Source organism: Pongo abelii, chromosome 4, assembly GCF_028885655.2.
Source record: "Pongo abelii isolate AG06213 chromosome 4, NHGRI_mPonAbe1-v2.0_pri, whole genome shotgun sequence".
NCBI lineage: Eukaryota > Metazoa > Chordata > Mammalia > Primates > Hominidae > Pongo > Pongo abelii.
This window is the reverse complement of record NC_071989.2, coordinates 140931937-140951557: the sequence shown is the minus strand read 5'-3', so window position 1 is coordinate 140951557 and position 19621 is coordinate 140931937. Positions and strand designations below refer to the sequence as shown.

At 39.2% G+C, this 19621-nt stretch overlaps 1 protein-coding gene across 4 annotated transcripts in view; it reads right to left on the bottom strand.

Moving 5' to 3' along the window:
• Window positions 1-19621, bottom strand: part of RAD50 (RAD50 double strand break repair protein) — an 86657-nt gene that overhangs the window by 61482 nt on the left and 5554 nt on the right. For all 4 annotated transcript variants that reach the window (XR_010140024.1, XM_002815863.5, XM_054555930.2 and 1 more), the window contains exons 3-5: window positions 4872-5023; window positions 1286-1471; window positions 722-926 (exon numbers count right to left, since the gene is read on the bottom strand). Coding sequence is in view for 3 of the 4 variants with exons in the window: in XM_002815863.5 (XP_002815909.3) it covers window positions 722-926; window positions 1286-1471; window positions 4872-5023 (543 nt within the window). In the remaining variant the exon portion in view is untranslated. The remainder of the gene's footprint in view (window positions 1-721; window positions 927-1285; window positions 1472-4871; window positions 5024-19621) is intronic.

Sequence of the window (19621 nt, the reverse complement as noted above, 5' to 3'; positions counted from 1 at the left end):
GTTGTAGTCCTCTTTGTACCCAAGCACAGTATACCCTGGTACAAAGAAGACACCCAATAAATGCTTATTAAATGAATGAATGGAATTTCCTGTAGGCCTTTCTTATAAATCACCGGGTTTAGAAAGGTATACTCATTTGCAAATATATCAACATGTTATGGATCAATTCCAAATTCTGTGCAATTTTTGAACGTTTCAAAAACTTCCTGCAAATTTTAAAAATTCTCTAGAAAGATATGTCAATTTTAAAAAATCTTAATACAGAACTGTAAGGCTGGGTAACGATATTGCTATTTAACACCTAGTGATCTACACTACTAATTTAGTGTGATGCTACAAATTTGTTTTCTTTCAAATCCAAGCTCTTTGAGCAATTTAAAGACTAATATAGACCTAAAACATTAGCTCCCTGGTAATTCAAGAAATATACAAGCCATTCAGTTTCATATACAAATAAGGGGAGAATGCTACTATAGCAAAAAAAGGACTACCTCTTTAGTATACAAGAAATTAACTACTGTACATCACTGTGACTTTAGTTAATAACAATATATAATTGCTAAGAGAGAAGATTTTAAGTGTTCTCACCATAAAAAAATTGAAGTAATGCACGTTAAATAGCTTGACTTAGCCATTCCACAATGTATACTTATATCAAAACATGATGCTGTATACCATAAAGATATACAATTTTTGTCAGTTAAAAATAAAATCAAGTTACCTTCAATGGATCAAGTTCATTCTCATAGGATTTGACAATTTCCTTTGAAGATGTTAACTGGGCTTCCTTACTTGTAATCTGATCACGAATCTCACAAGCTTTTTCCTTATACTGCTTCAGATATTTTAGTTCCATTTGATATTCTTTTACTTTCTGACCTTGTGTTTGACGTACCTGCCGAAGTGTTTCCAAGGCTTTAATGTATCTTTGAAGATATGAAACAAAAATCAAATTTCTGGCAAAGTAAATTGTGGTATATATTCATACAGTGGGATATTATGCTGTCACTAAGATTACAGTTACAATGAGTTTTTAATAACTTGTAAAATGCCTATGATATAATGGTAAGTGAAAAAAATTACATTTATACTGTCAATCAGGTAAATAAATATACGCACAGAAAGACAAGTGAAAGAAAATATGCCCAGTGGTTGCTGCTGGGTGAGAGGTAGTAACTGATGACCTTTCTGCTTTTCAAATTTTTTCTGTTAAAAAGAAGCATCCAAATTGCAAACACAGTTCAATAACTTAATGGACTACAAAGTCTATTTAAGGGTTACAAACCTTGTTGCTGAAAAAATCTCATCAAACTTTTGCTTCAAAGCCTTTCCTTCACTTAAAGGCCAGTTAGAATCTTCTTGATGACAGAAAATGACATTATTTAGCACAGCCTTGGAAACCCCAAGAGAACTGATCATTTCTCGGTCAATTTCTGCACACTTAGAGCTTAGACTGACCTTTTCACCATGCCTACAGAAAATGAAAATCAAGAACATATGTAAAATAACCTTCAGTGTATCTATTCTATTGCTTAATCAATTCATACTGTACTTCTTTAAAAAAAAAAAAAAAAAGAAGAAAAAAAAGGCCCTTCACCTATCCTGTTAGAAATGGCTTCATCATGCTAAAAAGTGTAACTCTTAAACTATTTAACAGTTCACAGATGAAAAGATATGTAAAACAAAGTAGTTCAGGAAAGGAAGCCAGAATTTATTTTTTACTTATTTGGACTTTTAAATATAATAATTTAGAATACTTAGAGATAATATACAGAGCATTAACTGTCTTAAAAATAAGAGACAAAGAATAAAACAAAACATGATGATCAATAGCAGACAGGCAAAGGTAAGTTAAAAACATCTTAGAACGGGGTTCTTTCTTCAGTAACAGACTGCTCCGGTGAGCAGAGGCAATATCTGTCTTTACTGTTTTTTATACATTTCAATTGTATTTTGAAAATATTACACTGGGCCAGGCATGGTGGCTCACATCTGTAATCCCAGCAATTTGGGAGGCCGAAGTGAACGGATCACCTGAGGTCAGGAGTTCGAGACCAGCCAGACTAACATGGTGAAACCCTGTCTCTATTAAAAATACAAAAAAAAATTAGCCAGGTGTGGTGGTGGGCACCTGTAATCCCAGCTCCTTGGGAGGCTGAGGCAAGAGAATCGCTTGAACCCGGCGGAGTGGAGGCTGCAGTGAGCTGAGATTGCATCATTGCACTCCAGCCTGGGAAACAAGAGCAAAACTCTGTCTCAAAAAAAAAAAAAAAAAAAAAAAAAAAAAAATTATACTGAATATATTAAGAATGCTTTGTAGAGGGCTAGAATAGACACAGATAAATCAATAGGCTATCACGTGAGGTCATGGAAAGACAATGGTAGCTTGGACTAGGACTAGAATGGTGGTTGTAGAGATGGAAACAGATTCAAGAGACATTTAGATTAAATCCATAAGTCTCAGTAATAGACTGGATATGGAAGGCAAAGACATATCAAGACTTAGGTTCTTGGTTTTTGTCACTGGACAGATAGTGGTATCATTCACCAAGGCGAGGTATACCATAAGACCAAGTTGTTGGAGGTTTTTTAAGGGGGGAGGTCAAAGAGAAAGGACTGTGAGTTTGGTTTTGGAAACGTTGAACCTAAGTTGTCTTTGAAACAACTGGTAAAAAAAATCAGAGATGGGGCCGGGTGCAGTGGCTCATGCCTGTAATCCCAGCACTTTGGGAGGCTGAGGTGGGCAGATCACGAGGTCAAGAGATCAAGACCATTCTGGCTAACATGGTGAAACCCCATCTCTACTAAAAGTACAAAAATTAGCCAGGCATGGTGGTGCATGCCTGTAGTCCCAGCTACTCGGGAGGCTGAGGCAGGAGAATCGCTTGAACCCGGGAGGTGGAGGTTGCAGTGAGCTGAGATTTCACCACTGCACTCCAGCCTGGGTGACAGACAAAGCGAGACTCCATCTCAAAAAAAAAAAAAAAATCAGAAATGGGTAAATAGGTCTGGGTAAATGGGTCTGGAAACAGAGGTCTGGTTTGGAGATATGATATAAATCTGTGAGTCATCTATGAACACAGAGTAGTTTGAGCAATGGATAAGAATGTGATTACCTAGGAAGAAAATACAGAGCAAAAAAAAGAAGATATAGGACTGAGCCTAATGAGACTTCCAATCTTTATTGATGGGGTGAATGAAGTAGTATGTAGCTGTGATAGAAAGACAGAACAGTATTGTTTCATGGAGGTCTAGAAAAAGAAATTTTCAAATAAGAAGTGATAAACTAGCATTTACTCAGCTATGGTATATGGAACAATGGTCCTCCAAGATGTCCACCAAGATGTCCACATTTTAATCCCTTGAATTTGTGAATGTTACATTGCACAGCAAAAGAGAATTAAGATTACAGATGGAATTAGGGTGTTAATCATTTGACCTTAAAATAGATTATCCTGGATTATTTGGATGGGGCAAATGTAATCATATGGGTCCTTTAATGTGAGAGAGGAAGGCAGAAGAAGAGAGAAGAAGAGGTCACAGTGATTTGATATGAGAAGAACTCTGACCACTACTGCTTGCTTTGAAGACAGGGTAAGAGGGCATGATCTAAAAAATATGGGTGGCCTCTAAAAGACGGAAAGAACAAGGAAACATATTCTCCCTTAGAGCCTCCAGAAAGGAACATAACCCTGCTAACATCTTGATTTTAGCCCAGTGAGACCCAATTCAGACTTCTAAACTACATAAGCGTAAGATAATAAATTTGTATTGTTTATGTCACTAAGTTTGTGGTTTGTTATAGCAGTCATAGAAGACTAATACATGAACTCTTGCTACATGTTAAGCATTTTATATGCATTAGCTCAACCTTGACAACATCTAAGATACATACAGTGAAAATGAATGCCTATTTTACAAATGAAATAAACAGAGGCTCACTCTTAGGTCTACTTTGTATAGCAGCAGCATTACCCTAATTAAAAACAGAGTTATTAGTAACTTTAGTCAGAGGTGTTTCAAAGGACGAATGGGACTGCAACTGGAGTGAAGAGGAGGTGAAGAAATGGAAACAGTATCAACAACTCTTTTGAGAAGACTGGCTATAAAGGAGAAGAAGGAGACAGGTAGTAACTGGAGTGGAATGAAATCCCAGGGTATGAGAGATACTTGAGTGTGTTAAAATGGCAATGATGAAAACCTGCTTGAGAAGCCAGTATAGTGTCTCTAGCACATAGTAGATGTGCATTATTGGTTAAATAAGGGAATTACTTAGTTAAATAAAAGGGAGGAGAAGAAGCTGAATAGTCAAGTAATTTGCTCAACAAAGACAGAGACTTAAATCTAAGGTAGCCTAATCCCCAAATCCATATCCATTAGAAAATGATACCTGCCTCTAACAGAATGATAATGGTTGAAAGGAACAATTTATCATTCTTTCCTACTTGTCTGCTTCTCATCTCACTCATTCTTAAACATGACACTAGAATTTTTTACTCATTCAACCTGTATTTGAGTGATTATGTGCTTTCAATTCAGCAACTGTTCAGAAATTACTCAAGAGAATGGAACATAACCCTAAGTCTTTAATGGGATCATTCTATTTAACTGACAAATAGTATCCACAAAAAATCAAATGTTGATAGTGGAGGAGGCTGTGTGTGTGTGGGGGTAGGGAGAAAATGGAAGCTCAGTACTTTCTGCCCAATTTTGCTATAAACCCAAAACTGCTCTAAAAAAATAAAGTCTAAAGTCTATTGAAAAAAATTTAATATGCTCCCCTAAATTTAAAGTAGTAGAAAACCACCATCAACTTACAGACCTAAAAGACTGAAAATGAACAGAAATTCAAATATCATATAAACACCTACTTTGTTCTAGTAATGACTCCTTCCAGAGTTTTAAATTCTGTCTTTTTGCTTTTCTGAGTACACACCATAGATCTTTGTACAGCTATAAGTTCTCCATTGACATCACGAAATTGCAGACGAATCTGGGCTCTCACATCTGTTTCTTGAGCAACCTTTGAAGGAAAACACAGAAAAAACTTATGTTACTTTAATAAGCACCAGTGTTGGTTCTGAGAGAAAAGGCATAAGCAATCTTACCCAAAATGAGGGAACAAAAAGAAAAACATCCAAAATGAGTGACATTTTTACATGCTATCCAAAATATAGAAGAATACTGTTTAATTAATTTACAAAAATGATATATTATCTACCTCCTTTATTCAGCATCATTAGATCAGGTATGCAAATTTTTCAAATAAATGAATTTTATCTCTGTAAGCATCAAAAAAGTTTTTTATCATTAAAAATCGCAAGTTTATAGAAAGATAGAATGATTCGGTTTGTCTTTGTCTCCACCCAAATCTCATCTTGAATTTCCACATGTTGCAGGAGGTACCCAGTTGAAGGTAATTGAATCATGGAGACAGGTCTTTCCCATGCTGTTCTTGTGACAGTGAGTAAGTCTCACAAGACCTGATGGTTTTATAAGAAGGAGTTTCCCTGCACAAGCTCTCTTTGCCTGCTGCTGTCCATGTAAGATGTGACTTGCGCCTCCTTACCTTCCACCATGATTGTGAGGCCTCCCAAGCCAGGTGGAACTGTAAGTCCATTAAACCTCTTTCTTTTGTAAATTGTCCAGTCTCAGGTATATCTTTATTAGCAGTGTGAAAACGGACTCATACGGTAAATTGGTACCAGGAGTGGAGTGCTGCTGAAAAGTTATCCAAAAATGTGAAAGCGACTTTAGAACTGGGTAACAGGCCTCTGCTTGTTTGGCAGAACAGTTTGGAAGGCTCAGAAGACAGGAAAATGTGGAAAAGTTTGGAACTCCCTAGAGATTTGTTGAATGGCATTGACCAAAATGCTGATGAGGATATGGACAATGAAATCCAGGTTGAGGTGGTCTCAGATGGAGATAAGGAACTTGTTGGGAACTGGGGCAAAGGTGACTCTTGTTATGTTTTAGCAAAGAAACTGGCAGCATTTTGCCCCTGCCCTAGAAATGTGTGGACCTTTGAACTTGAGAGAGATGATTTAGGGTATCTGGTGAAAGAAATTTCTAAGCAGTAAAGCATTCAAGAGGTGACTTGGGTGCTGTTAAAGGAATTCAGTATTAAAAGGGAAAACAGCATAAAAGTTTGGAAAATTTGCAGCTTGACAATGAGATAGAAAATAAAATCCCATTTTCTGAGGAGGAATTCAAGCCAGCTGCAGAAATTTGCATAAGTAACAAGGAACCAAATGTTAATTACCAAGACAATAAGGAAAATGTCTCCAGGGGCATGTCAGAGACCTTTGTGACAACCCCTCCCATCACAAGCCCGGAGGTTTAGGAAGAAAAAATAGTTTCGTGGGCCAGGCCCAGGGTCCCTCTGCTGTGTGCAGTCTAGGGACTTGGTGCCCTGTGTCCCAGCCGCAACTAAAAGAAGCCAAGGTACAGCTTGGCCTGTTGCTTCACAGGGTGGAAGCCCCAAGCCTTGGCAGCTTCCATGTGGTGTTGAGCCTGCAGGTACACAGAAATCAAGAAATGAGGTTTGGGAACCTCTGCCTAGATTTCAGAGGATGTATGGAAACACCTGGATGCCCAGGCAGAAGTTTGCTGCAGGGGTGGGGCCCTTGTGGAAAACCTCTGCTAGGGCAATATGGAAGGGAAATGTGGGGTTGGAACCCCACAGAGTTCCTATGGAGGAGACTGCCTAGTGGAGCTGTGAGAAGACAGCCACTGTCCTCCAGACTGGTAGATACCCCAGAATAATAGATCCACTGACAGCTTGCACTGTGCACCTGGAAAAACCGCAGGCACTCAACACCAGCCTGTGAAAACAGCCAGGAAGGAGGCTATAACCTGCAAAGCCAGGAGTGGAGCTGCCCAAGGCCATGGGAGCCCACCTCTTGCATCAGAGTGACCTGGATGTGAGACATGGAGTCAAAGGAGATCATTCTGGAGCTTTAAGATACACCTGCCCCACTGAATTTCGGACTTGCATGGGGCCTGTAGCCCCTTTGTTTTGGCCAATTTCTCCCATTTGGAATGGCTGTATTTGCCCAATGCCTGTACCCCCATTGTATCTAAGAAGTAACTAACTTGCTTTTGAGTTTACAGGCGCACAGGCAGAAGGGAGTTGCCTTATCTTGGGTAAGACTCTGGACTGTGGACTTCTGAATTAATGCTGAAATAAGACTTTGGGGGACTATTGGGAAGGCATGATTGGTTTTGAAATGTGAGGACATGAGATTTGGGAGGGGCCAGGGGTGGAATCATATGGTTTGGCTGTGTCTCCACCCAAATCTCATCTTGAATTCCCATGTGTTGTGGGAGAAACCGGGTGGGAGATAATTGAATCACAGGGGCAGGTCTTTCCTGTGCTGTTCTCATGATAGTAAGTCTCACGAGATCTGATGGTTATTGTAAGGGGGAATTTTCCTGCACAAGCTCTCTTATTTGCCACCATGTGAGACATGACTTTCACCTTCCACCATGATTGTGAGGCCTCCCCAGCCACATGGAACTGTAAGTCCATTAAACCTCTTTCTTTTGTAAATTGCCCAGTCTTGGGTATGTCTTTAACAGCAGTGTCAAAATGGAGTAATACACAGAATTACAGTATACATAGCTTTCCTGCCCCCAAACCACATGAAAGTAAGTTGCTGATCTGACATCCCAACACCAGTATTTCCTACAAAACAAGGACATTTTCAACAACAAAAATCAGGAAACTGATACTGATATATTACTACCACATGGTCCACAAATCCCATTCAAGTTTTGCCAGTTGTTCCGATATGTGATAAGTTACCATTAACTCAGCTGTGGCATATAAAATAATGGTTCTCCAAAGATGTCCACATTCTAATCCCTTGAATTTGTGAATGTTACATTACACAGCAAAAGAGAATTAACATTACAGATGGAACTGGGGTGTCAATCACTTGACTTTAAAATAGAAAGATTACACTGGATTATTTGAATGAGACAAAATATCCACAAAAAGTTAGATGCTGATAGTAGAGGAGGTTGTGTGTGTACCAGCAGGGAATATACAGAAACTGTACTTTCCGCTCAATTTTGCTATAAACCCAAAGCTGGTCTACAAAATAAGATTTAAAGTCTGTTGAAAAAAATTTAATATGCTCCCTTAAAGTAGTAGAAAATAACCATCATCTTATAAGACCTAAAAGACCAACAATGAACAGACATTCAAATATCATATAAACACCTATTTTTTCTGATGTCTTCTGTCTTATATTAATATGGTCACTTCAGCATTCTTTTCATTAGTTGGCACAGTATATTTTTTCCATCCTTTTGTTTTTAACCCATCTGTACTATTACATATGAAAACACTGTTATTCCTTTTACTTTATTTAGGGTTTTTTGGTTATTGTCCTCCTTTTTTCTCATGTTTTTATTTTTATGTTTTTATTTATATCTATGAACATAGTTATAAGATTTATAATAAGATTTTAAGGTTCTTATCTACTAATTCTATCATCTATTCATCCCTAGGGTACTTCTGTGGATGCCTTCCTCACTCAGTCCTACTTAACGGCTTTTGGAATAACTATTCCTCCATTAGTTATGCTGAGAGTTTTTATCATGAATGGTATTAAATTGAAAAGCTTTTTCTGTATCTATTGATGCTCATATGATTTTTCTTCTTTATTCTGTTACTGTGGCAAATTATACTGATTGTTTTTTTCTTTTTCTACAGCCTAATTCACTTGTCCCAGTATGTCCTTTAGAGCAAAAGGATCCAGTTCAGAATTACACTTTGTATTTGGTGGTTATGTCTCTTTACTTTCTTTCAGCCTGAAGTAGTTGCTCAGATTTTCCTTGACTTTCATGACTGATAATTTTGAAAAGTACAGACCATTATTTTGCAGAATACCTCCCAAAATTTGGGTAATATTTCCTCATGACTAGAATCAGGTTATGTATCTTTGGCAGGAATATTATACAAGTGATGATGAGTTCCTTTTACTGCATCTCATCAGATAGGACATCATTTCCATTTATCTCATTACGGAGGGTATTAACTTCAATCCCTTTATTTATTTTTTTGAGACAGGGTCTCACTTTGTCACCCAGGCTGGAGTGCAGTGGCATGAACACAGCTCACTGCATCCACGACCTCCGAGTCATAAGCAATCCTCCTGCCTCAGCCCCCCAAGTAGCTGGGATTATAGGTGCGTGCCACCACACCCCGCCAATTTTTGTAGTTTTTGTAGAGATGTGGCTTCACCACGTTGCCTAGACTAACTTCAATCTCTTGATAAAGGTGTATCTCCTAGCTTCTCCATCAAAAAATTTTTCTTTACAATTAATTAATAATTTGAGGGAGAGATGCAGAGACCATATAACTATCTCATACTTCATCAAACTTTCTTCCATTAGTTTTAGCATCTACTGTTTCTTACCTGAATGAATTATTATTATGACAGCTATCAAATACAGGCATACCCCATCTTATTGTGCTCTTCAGAGGTTTGTGGCAACCCTGCATTTAACAAGTCTATTGGTGCTATTTTTCCAACAGCATGTGCTCACTTTGTGTCTCTGTGTCACATTTTGGTAATTCTCACAATATTTCCAACTTTTTCATTATTATTGTATCTGTTATAGTGATCTGTGATAAGTGATCTTTGATGTTACTACTGTAATTGTTTGTGTGCCACAAACCATCCACATATAAGAGGTGAACTTAATCCATTAATGCGTGTGTCCTGACTGCTTTACTGACCTGCCATTCCCGTCTCTCTCCCTCTCCTTGGAACCTGATTGCCTGAGACACAACAATACGGAAATTAGGCCAATTAGTAACCCTACAACAGCCCCTAAGTGTTTAAGTGAAAGAAGAGTCAAAAGTCTCTTGTTTTAAATCAAAAGCTAGAAATGATTAAGCTTAGTTGAGAAAAGCATGTCAAAATCCAAAACAGGTTGAAAGTTAGGCCTCTTTCATCAGTTAGCTGAGTTGTGAGGGCAAAGGAAAAGTTCTTGAATAAAATTAAAAGTGCTACTTTAGTGAACACACAAATGATACGAAAGTGAAACAGCCTTACTGCTAATATGGAGAAAGTTTTAGTGGTTGGGACAGATTAAACCAGCCACAACATTCCCTCAGGCCAAAGCCTAATCCAGAGCAAGGCCCTAACTCTCTGCAATTCTATGAAGGCTGAGAGAAGTAAAGAAGCTGCAAAGAAAAGTTGGAAGCTAGCAATGGTTGGTTCTTGAGGCTTAAGGAAAGAAGCTGTCTCCATAACATAAAAGTGCAAGGTGAAGCAGCAAGTGCTGATGCAGAAGCTGCGGCAAGTTATCCAGAAGATTTAGCTAAGGTAATTGATGTAGGTAGCTACACTAAACAACAGATTTTCAATGTAGACAAGACAGCCATCCATTAGAACTTAACCTGCAATATCTAAGGTATGCCTATAGTAATTTTCTAGTTCCATTATTCCTTTTATATTAGTTAAGGTTCTAGTATAAGGGGCTTTGCTCTTTCTCCATTTTTCCCCCCATTTTCTTGTATCAGTATAAACTCGTAGATTCCTTACTTGGGCTCCAATCCCCCACCAGGCTGTCACAGCTTGTTTTTGTGGATGCCTTCCTCATTCAGCCACACCTAATGGATTTTGGACTGAATTATTCAGGAATTAATATTCCTCCATTAGTTATGCTGAGGGTTTTTACCATGAACGAGCATTAAATTGAAATGCGTTTTCTGTATCTATTGGTGCTCATATGATATTTCTTTTTTATTCTGTTAATGTGGCAAATTATACTGATTGGTTTTTTCTACCATATCTCTCTAAGCATTATCTAGCTGCACCCCACAAATTTTTACATGCTATATTTTTGATTCATTTAAAGAATTTTTTCTAATTTGTCTTGTGATTCCTTTTTTGATCCATGTAATATTTAGAAGTGTGCTGCTTAATTTTTCAATTATTTGAGGATTTTCTGGATATTTTTCTGCTACTGATTCTGGTATAGTCACAGAATACATTATCTATGACTTTACTCCTTATAAATTTATTGACACTTGTTTTACAGTCCAGAATGTTGGTCTATCTTAGAGAATGTTCCACATGCACTTGAAAATAACGTGTATTCTGCTGTCGTTCAATGGAATGTCCTATAAATGTCAATCAGGTTGATTTGATTAACAGTATTGTTAAAATTTTCCATATACTTACTGATATTTCATCTGCTGCTTCTTTTCTCTACTGAGAGGGGTACTGAGATCTCCGATTGACCTTGCAGATTTGTGTATTTCTCCATTCTGTTCCATAGGTTTCTGCCTCATATATTTGGAAGTTTTACATTTAGAATTTTTGTGTCCTTGCAGTAAATTGACCTCTTATCATCATAAAATGTCTCATTTTCCCTAGTTCTGATGTCTTCTGTCTGGTATTAATATGGTCACTTCAGCTTTCTTTTCATTAGCTGGCACAGTACATTTTTTCAATCCTTTTGCTTTTAACCTATTTGTACCATTATATACAAAAACACCATTATTCCGTTTATTTGGGTTTTTAAAATTATTTTCCATTTTTCTCATTATGCTTATGTTTTCCTTTACATCTATGAGCATATTTATAAGATTTATAATAAGGTTTTAGGGTTCTTATCTACTAATTCTATTATTTCTTTCATTTTGGATCTGTTCATATGATTGATTTTTCTGATTATGGGTCCTATTTCCCTGCTATTTGGATGCTTGTTAACTTTTGATTGTGAATTTTGTATTGTTGGGTGAAAGATTTTGTTTTATTCCTTTAATGAGTATTGAACCTTGTTCTGGCATGCAGTTAAGTTTTCTGAGCAACAAACAGTTGGATTCTGTTGAACCTTTGTTGTTAAGGTCTGTAAAGGGGGACCTAGAGCAGCTTTTACTCTAGGACTAATTTACAATCATTTTCGACATTTTCCTTCAGCCTCAAAAACTTTCTTTAACAATTACTATAGTGCAAGCCTGTCTGTAACAAATTACTTCTACCATTTTGTTTTAAATCTGAAAATGTTCTCCATTTCACCTCCAATTTTCAAAGAATATTTTTGCTGGATATAGGAGTTTAACTTTTATTCCCCAACACCTTAAAGGTGCTGTCCCACTGTTTTCAGGTTTAGATTGCTTTTCCTAAGAAGTAATCATACTCATTATTCTTTCCCTCTGCATGATGTGTTACTTTTTCCTCCACCTGTTTTTAAGATTTTATCTTTAGTTTTGAGCAATTTGAATGTAATGTACAACATAGGTATGTTTCTGCTGCTTGTGATGCATTCAGCTTCTTGGGTCTTTTTTAATAGTTTTTATTACTCTGTTTAGATGTCTTCCCACACATTATGTCCATCTTTTCCTTTAAGTCCTTGAGCTTATCTATCATAGCTTTAAAAAAATCCGGTCGGGCGTAGTGGCTCATGCCTGCAATCCCAGCACTTTGGGAGGCCGAGGCGGGCAGATCACAAGGTCAGGAGTTCGAGACCAGGCTGGCTAATATGGTGAAACCCCGTCTCTACTAAAAATAAAAAATAAAAAAAAAATTAGCCAGGCATGGTGGTGGGCACCTGCAGTCCCAGCTACTCAGGAGGCTGAGGCAGGAAAATTGCCTGAACCTGGGAGGCAGAGGTTGCAGTGAGCCGAGATTGTGCCACTGCACCCCAGCCTGGGAAACAGAGTGAGACTCCATCTCAAAAAATAATTTAAAAAAAAAAAAATCCTTGTCTGCTAATTCCAAAATCTGTCATCTCTGGATCTGTTTCTACTCACTTTTCCCTTCTGAGGTATAGACCACATTTTCTTTTGCATATTCCCATTAATTTTTAAAATTATATTCTGCATTGTAGATGCCACATCGAGAGCTTGGACTGAATAGGCTTCCTTTAAAAAGTCTTGAGTTTTGTTCTAGCAGCCAGTTAATTTACTGGCAACTCAGCTTGATTCTATCAAAACCTGGTTTCAGTATTTGTTAGGTGGGCCTTTCTGAGGTCTCAAGTGAACACTGGAGAGTTCCACAAGGTCACTCCATTCTGGCATATCAGGACTCAAACGTCTCACAGCATTGTGTGACCTTTAGAATACACCACTCACAGCCCCACTTGCCACCTTGGTAGTTGTTCTCTACTAGCCCTCATTAAATCTCATCCTATACATGGATAGCTTAGTATCTGGCCAAAGACTCAAAAGATCCTTATGCAGATTTCTGGTACACCATCTCGGCACAACAACCCTACTTCAGTACTCTGCTCTACAATTTCCAGTCACTTTAGCAAATCCAAAATCCTATCTTTGTTTCATCTGCCTAGTGATGCCCAATTCTGCCCAGCTCTCTACTGGATTCCAATTCCATGTGCCAAAGTTTACAAAATGTTCCTAGGTAGAAAGCTGGAATGAATGCAGAATCACCTTTTATGTTTCTCCTTTCTCAAAGAATATAGCCCTGCATTATCTGTGGTCCAATGCCTGAAAATAGTTGTTCCACATACTGTTCCAGTGTTACAGTTATTCATCTTGTGAGTATAAGTGTGATACTCATTATTTTGTTGCAACCCAAATCAGAAGTACTGGATTCTGCTTTTTAAAAAAAAAAAAAATCATAAAAGATCCTTTGTTGACTTTTTAATGACTTCTTGGCATGAATTTAACTTTGATACTAATTCAATTAATCATTCAACAAATATTTACAGGCATTTTGTAGGTTTCATGTGTTGTTTTGGTTCAAAATGACAGACTTTTTTTCCTTTGGAGCATGGAAGATAGGTTAAATGTAGATAAGGTGTGCTAAACACCATCATAAGTACAGGATAATCCGGGAGTACAAAGCAGGAGCATCTAACCTATCTAGGACAGCTCAGGGAAGGTATTCTAAAGGAAGTGAATGTTTAAATGAAACTTCTACCCATCTGGGTAGAAGTTAACCAGATGAGAAGATCTGGGTCACTATGTGACTACAGAAATTTCAGAATGTTTGGCATAGAAAGTAGCGAAAAGAGGAGTATCATCCTAAAATGTTTCAGAAATTAACAGCCTTCTAAACATGGTAAGGCTTTTGGATTTAAGGTGATGGCACTAAATGGTTGACCAGGGGAATTGCATGAAGTAGATATGCATTTTAGAAGAATTATTTTGTCTTTAGGGTGAACAGAGTGAACTGAGTCAAGACATGAAGCAGGGAATAATCAAGGAGAGATAGGAAGGCAGCCTGGACAAGGGTTGAGGACGGAGGTAAAGAGGAAGAAGTCGCTGGACTGGCTACTCAGATACAGCCTCTTAGGATACAGACATTTCAATGAGGAGGTGGCCAGAGGTCAGTATAAAGCTTTGAAAGCCCAGACTTGACTCTGTCATTTCATCATAAGGAGAGCATTCTGCTGAAGGTTTAATCCACAGTAGTTGAACTAAGGAGCTATGTATTTATGCAGCAAAAAATTAATCTGTTTACAGTGTTCCTGACTAGCAAGCCAAATACACTATTCATTTTCCATCGCATCTACTTTTCGAGAACCTAGCTACCTGGAAAACATCAAATTAGTAAATAGAATTCAAGGAAGGGCTATCTTCTAGCATTTCTATCACTATATTGTTGTTGACACTCTTATTGAAGAAGAGTCACTTCAAAAGTGAAGTGTAATTTTGATTGAATTATTAAAACAAATAAATGTGTATTATACTTCAGAACAATTTCTATCAAAAAGAATAAAATAAAAAATAAGAAAAACCCTTCTTTCTCCAAACAATCTAGTCGTAAAACCATTAGGTGGGGCAGAAGAAGGTGCGTGTTCATGCCAGCTGAAGGTTAAGGCACCTATAACTCAGCCTAGAGTGGAATAAATGAGCTTGAGTAGGCTGAGAAGGGTACCCTCATGGGGAAACAGCTTGGCATAGACAGAGTTTCAAGAGTCTAATGGTATCGGAGTTCCAGCAGGATGAAAGAGGAATCCACAAATAGGGGGGATCCAGCTCGGAAGCAGAGTGTCCACGCCAGGGAATAGTGTGGGGATTCAGAGCCTGATAATGATGAGAAGGGGGCCCACCTGAGGGGTAAGTCGGCTGGGGGAAGTCAGATCATAGAGATGGCATTCTTGCAAGAAGCCACCTGGTATAAAGTATGAGACTGAGAAGAGTGACCCTCTCAGTGACACAGATCTGGGGAGATTCAGGTCAGAGTACAGTGGGCATCCCTGCAAGAGGCCACCGGGTATCAGAGAAGGGCGGGGAATGAGGACATGACCCAGCACCAGAAGTCAAAGTCTATACAGAATGGAAAAGCATCCTGTGAGGGAGTCAGAATGAAGAGTTAGAGCCTACGCAGGATAAGGAAGACTGGCATACAGGGATGGAGTCAGCCCATATAGGGTGCTAGAGCCCTGATGCAACGATGAGATATTGATTACATACAGGAGGATTGATTAAGTCAATATATTAAGATTATAGTTGTATAACTACATTCTTGCACTGCTATAAAAAAAACCTGAAACTGGGTAACTTATAATGAAAGGAGGTTTACTTGGCTCACAGTTCCACATGCTATACAGGAAGCAAGACTGGGGAGACCTCAGGAAACTTACAATCATGGCAGAAGGCAAAGGGGATGCTGGCACATCTTACATGGCTGGAGCAGGAGAAAAAGAGTAAAGGGGGAATTGTGACAGATTTTTAAACAACCAGATCTCATGAGAATTTACTCACTATCACGAGAACAGCAAGGGGGAAATCTACACCCATGATCCAATCACCCCAACCAGGTCCCTCCTGCAATACTGGGGATTACAATTTGACATGAGATTTGAAAGGACACAAATCCAAATCATATCATTCCGCCCTGGCTCCTCCCAAATCTCATGTCCTTCTCACACTGCAAAATACAATCATCCCTTCTCAACAGTCCCCCAAGTCTTAACTCATTTCAGCATTAACTTCAAAGGTCCACAGCTCAAAGTCTCATCTGAGACAAGGCAAGTCCCTTTGGTCTATGAATCTGTAAAATCAAAACAAGCTATTACATCCAAGATACAATGGGGATACAGGCATTGGGTAAATACACATGTTCCAAAAGGGAGAAATCAGCGAAAACAAAGGGCTACAAGCCCCATGCAAGTCCAAAACCCAGCTGGGCAGTCATTAAACCTTTTTTTTTTTTTTTTTTTGAGAGAGAGTCTCACTGTCGCCCAGGCTGGAGTGCAGTGACGTGATCTTGGCTCACTGCAAGCACTGCCTCCTGGGTTCATGCCATTCTCCTGCCTCAGCCTCCCAAGTAGCTGGGACAACAGGCATCCGCCACCACGCCCAGCTAATTTATTGTATTTTTAGTAGAGATGGGGTTTCACCATGTTAGCCAGGATGGTCTCGATCTCCTGACCTCGTGATCTGCCCGCCTCAGCCTCCCAAAGTGCTGGGATTACAGGCGTGAGCCACCGTGCCCAGCCAAATCTTTTTTTTTTTTTTTTTTGAGACAAAGTCTCCCTCTGTCGCCAGGCTGGAGTGCAGTGGTGCAGTCTAGGCTCACTGTAACTTCCACTTCCTGGGTTCAAGTGATTCCCGTCTCGGCCTCCTGAGTAGCTGTGACTACAGGCACGTGCTAGGACGCCCAGCTAATTTTTTGTGTTTTAGTAGAGACGGGGTTTCACCATGTTGGCCAGGATGGTCTCAATCTCCTGACCTCGTGATCCGAAATTTTAAAGCTCCAAAGTAATATCCTCTGACTCCATGTCTCACATCCAGGCCACAGTGACGCAAGAGGTGGGATCCCAAGGCCTTGGGCAGCTCCACCCCTGTGGCTCTGCAGGGCTTAGCTCCCATAGCTTCTCTCAATGGCTGGTGTTGAGTGTGTGCAGCTTTTCCAGGCACACAGTGCAAGCTGTTGGTGGTTCTACCATTCTGGGGTCTGGAGGATAGTGGCCCTCTTCTCACAGCTCCACTGGGCAGTGCCCCATTGGGAACACTGTGTGGGGGATCCAACCCCACGTTTTCCTTCTGCACTGCCCTAGTAGAGCTTCTCCATGAGGGCTCTGCCCCTGCAGCAGACTTCCGCCTGGACATCCAGGCGTTTCCATACATCCCCTGAAATCTAGGTGGAGGCTCCCAAGCCTCAACTCTTGTCCTCTGTGCAACCACAGGCTTAACACCATGTGGAAGCTGCCAAGGCTTACAGCTTGCAGCCTCTGGAGCAGAAGCCTGAGATACATTTGGGGACCTTTTAGCCATGGCTGGAGCTGGAGTGGCTGAAACACAGGGAGTAGTGTCCTGTAATGGGAGGGGCTGCTGTGAAGATCTCTGAAATGCCTTCTAGCCATTTTCCCCAGTGTCTTGGCTATTAAACATTCTGCTCCTCTTTACTTATGCAAATTTCTGCAGCCGGCTTGAATTCCTCCCCAGAAAATGGGTTTTTCTTTTCTACCACATGGTCAGGCTGCAAATTTTCCAAACTTTTATGCCCTGCTTCCCTTTTAAATATAAATTCCAGTTTCAGATCTCTTTGCTCACACATATGAGCATATACTGCTAGAAGCAGCCAGGCCACATCTTGAAAGTTTTGCTGCCTGGAAACTTCTTCCACCAAATACTCTAAATCATCTCTTTCAAGTTCAAAGTTCCACAGATGCCTAGAGCAGGGGCACAATGCCGCCAGTCTCTTTGCTAAAGCATCGTAAGAGTGACCTTTACTCCAGTTCTCAGTAAGTTCCTTATCTCCATCTGAGACCTCCTCAGCCTAGACTTCATTATTCATATCACTGTCAGCATTTTGGTCAAAATAATTTAACAAGTCTCTAGGAAGTTCCAAACTTTTCCTCATCTTCCTGTCTTCTTTTGAGCCCTCCAAACTGTTCCAACCTCTAACCACTACCCAGTTCCAAAGTCACTTCCACATTTTCAGCTATCTTTATAGCAATACCCTACTCTCGGTACCAACTTTCTGTAATAGTCTGTTTTCTCACTGCTACAAAGAAATACCTGAAACTGGTCAAAGAAAAGAGGTTTAATTGGCTCATGGTTCTGCAGGCTGTACAGGAAGCATGACTGCGGAGGCCTCAGGAAACTTACAATCATGGCAGAAGGCGAAGAGGAGGCTGGCACATCTTACACGGCCAGAACAGGAGGAAGAGAGTGAAGGGGGAGGTGCTACACACTTTTAAACAACCAAATCTCATGAGAACTTACGCACTATCACAAGAACTGCAAGGGGGAAATCCACCCCCATGATTCAATCACCTTCCACCAGGCCCCTCCTCCAACAATGGCGGTTACAATTCGACATGAGATTTGGGCAGATACAAATTCAAACCGTATCAGTACTCAATTTCTTGCTTCTCATTACCTTCATAGTATTTACCAAATCCGCAATCGTGGATAAATGCAACTTTCCAATTTATTCAGTGCTTGGGCTGAACAAGACTGAAAAAACATACATAACCATGATGGCTGGTCTCTCTTTAAATTTTCACAAAACCCCTGACACTGTCATGTAATCCCAGAACGCCTCCCTTAATCAATTTACTTACTGAGGTTAAAAACTACTCTATGTTTTCTAGGCTCAATCAACCCCTTCTGCCACTCTCAACCAGTAACTTCACTTCTTTTTTCATTTGAGAATATAAAAGCAATCAAAAGAGAACTTACTCATTCTTTCACTACTAAAGTTTCCAATCATATGCTCTGCCTAACATCCCTGTTACAATGGATAACAGTGGATGTATCTGGTATCCCCTCTGGTTGGGCAATGGATCTTATCTCTTTTTGCCTACTCAAGAATTGTGCTCTGTAATTATCCCCAGTCCTGCATCAATGTTTCTGTCCAGAGTCATTCCCAACAGTCTACAAATACTCTAGTATATCCCACTTTTAAAAACACAATAAAACAACAACAACAAAACTTTCCTTTATCCTGTTAACCTCTTCAGCTACTGTCCTATGTCTGTGTCCACTTACAACAAAATTCATAAAATAATTCTGTTTCACTTCTTTATCTTTTCTCTGATTACTGGAACTGGTTTTGTCAAGAGCAACAATGGACTCCACATATCCAAACACTCCTCTTCTTTCTTGGGCTATCAACATATTTGACACAGTTGATGATTTCCTCCTTATAATACTTTATTCTCTTGTCTTCCAAGACACCACTCTCTCAGTTTTCCTTACTTAACGAATTGCTCTTTTACTAGCTTCTCCTCCTCTTCCCAATTTCTAAAGGCATCATCAGCTCTAGTGCTCTAGGTTAAGGTCTTGAATATCTTTTCCATATTCATTCTCTATTTGATCTCATCAGGCTTTAAAAATTAACTATGTGGAACTACCTGTATACATTAATGATTCCTAATTTTCTTTCTCCAGTCCTAATCTCTTTCCTGAACAGACTTCTGTTTGCCAACTGGACATCTCCTTTGGATATTTAACACATATCCCTAATTTACATGTTTAAACCAGATCCACCCAAATTTTTTTTCCATAGTGCCCCATTACAATAAATGACAAAACTATTTTATCCAGTTGTTCAAGCCAAAAACTTTGGAGTTATGCTTGATGCTTTTACTTCTTTCATACACCATTATCCAAACCATTAGTTAATTTGTTGGTTCTATCTTCAAAATACATCCTAAATCCAAACATTTCTCACAA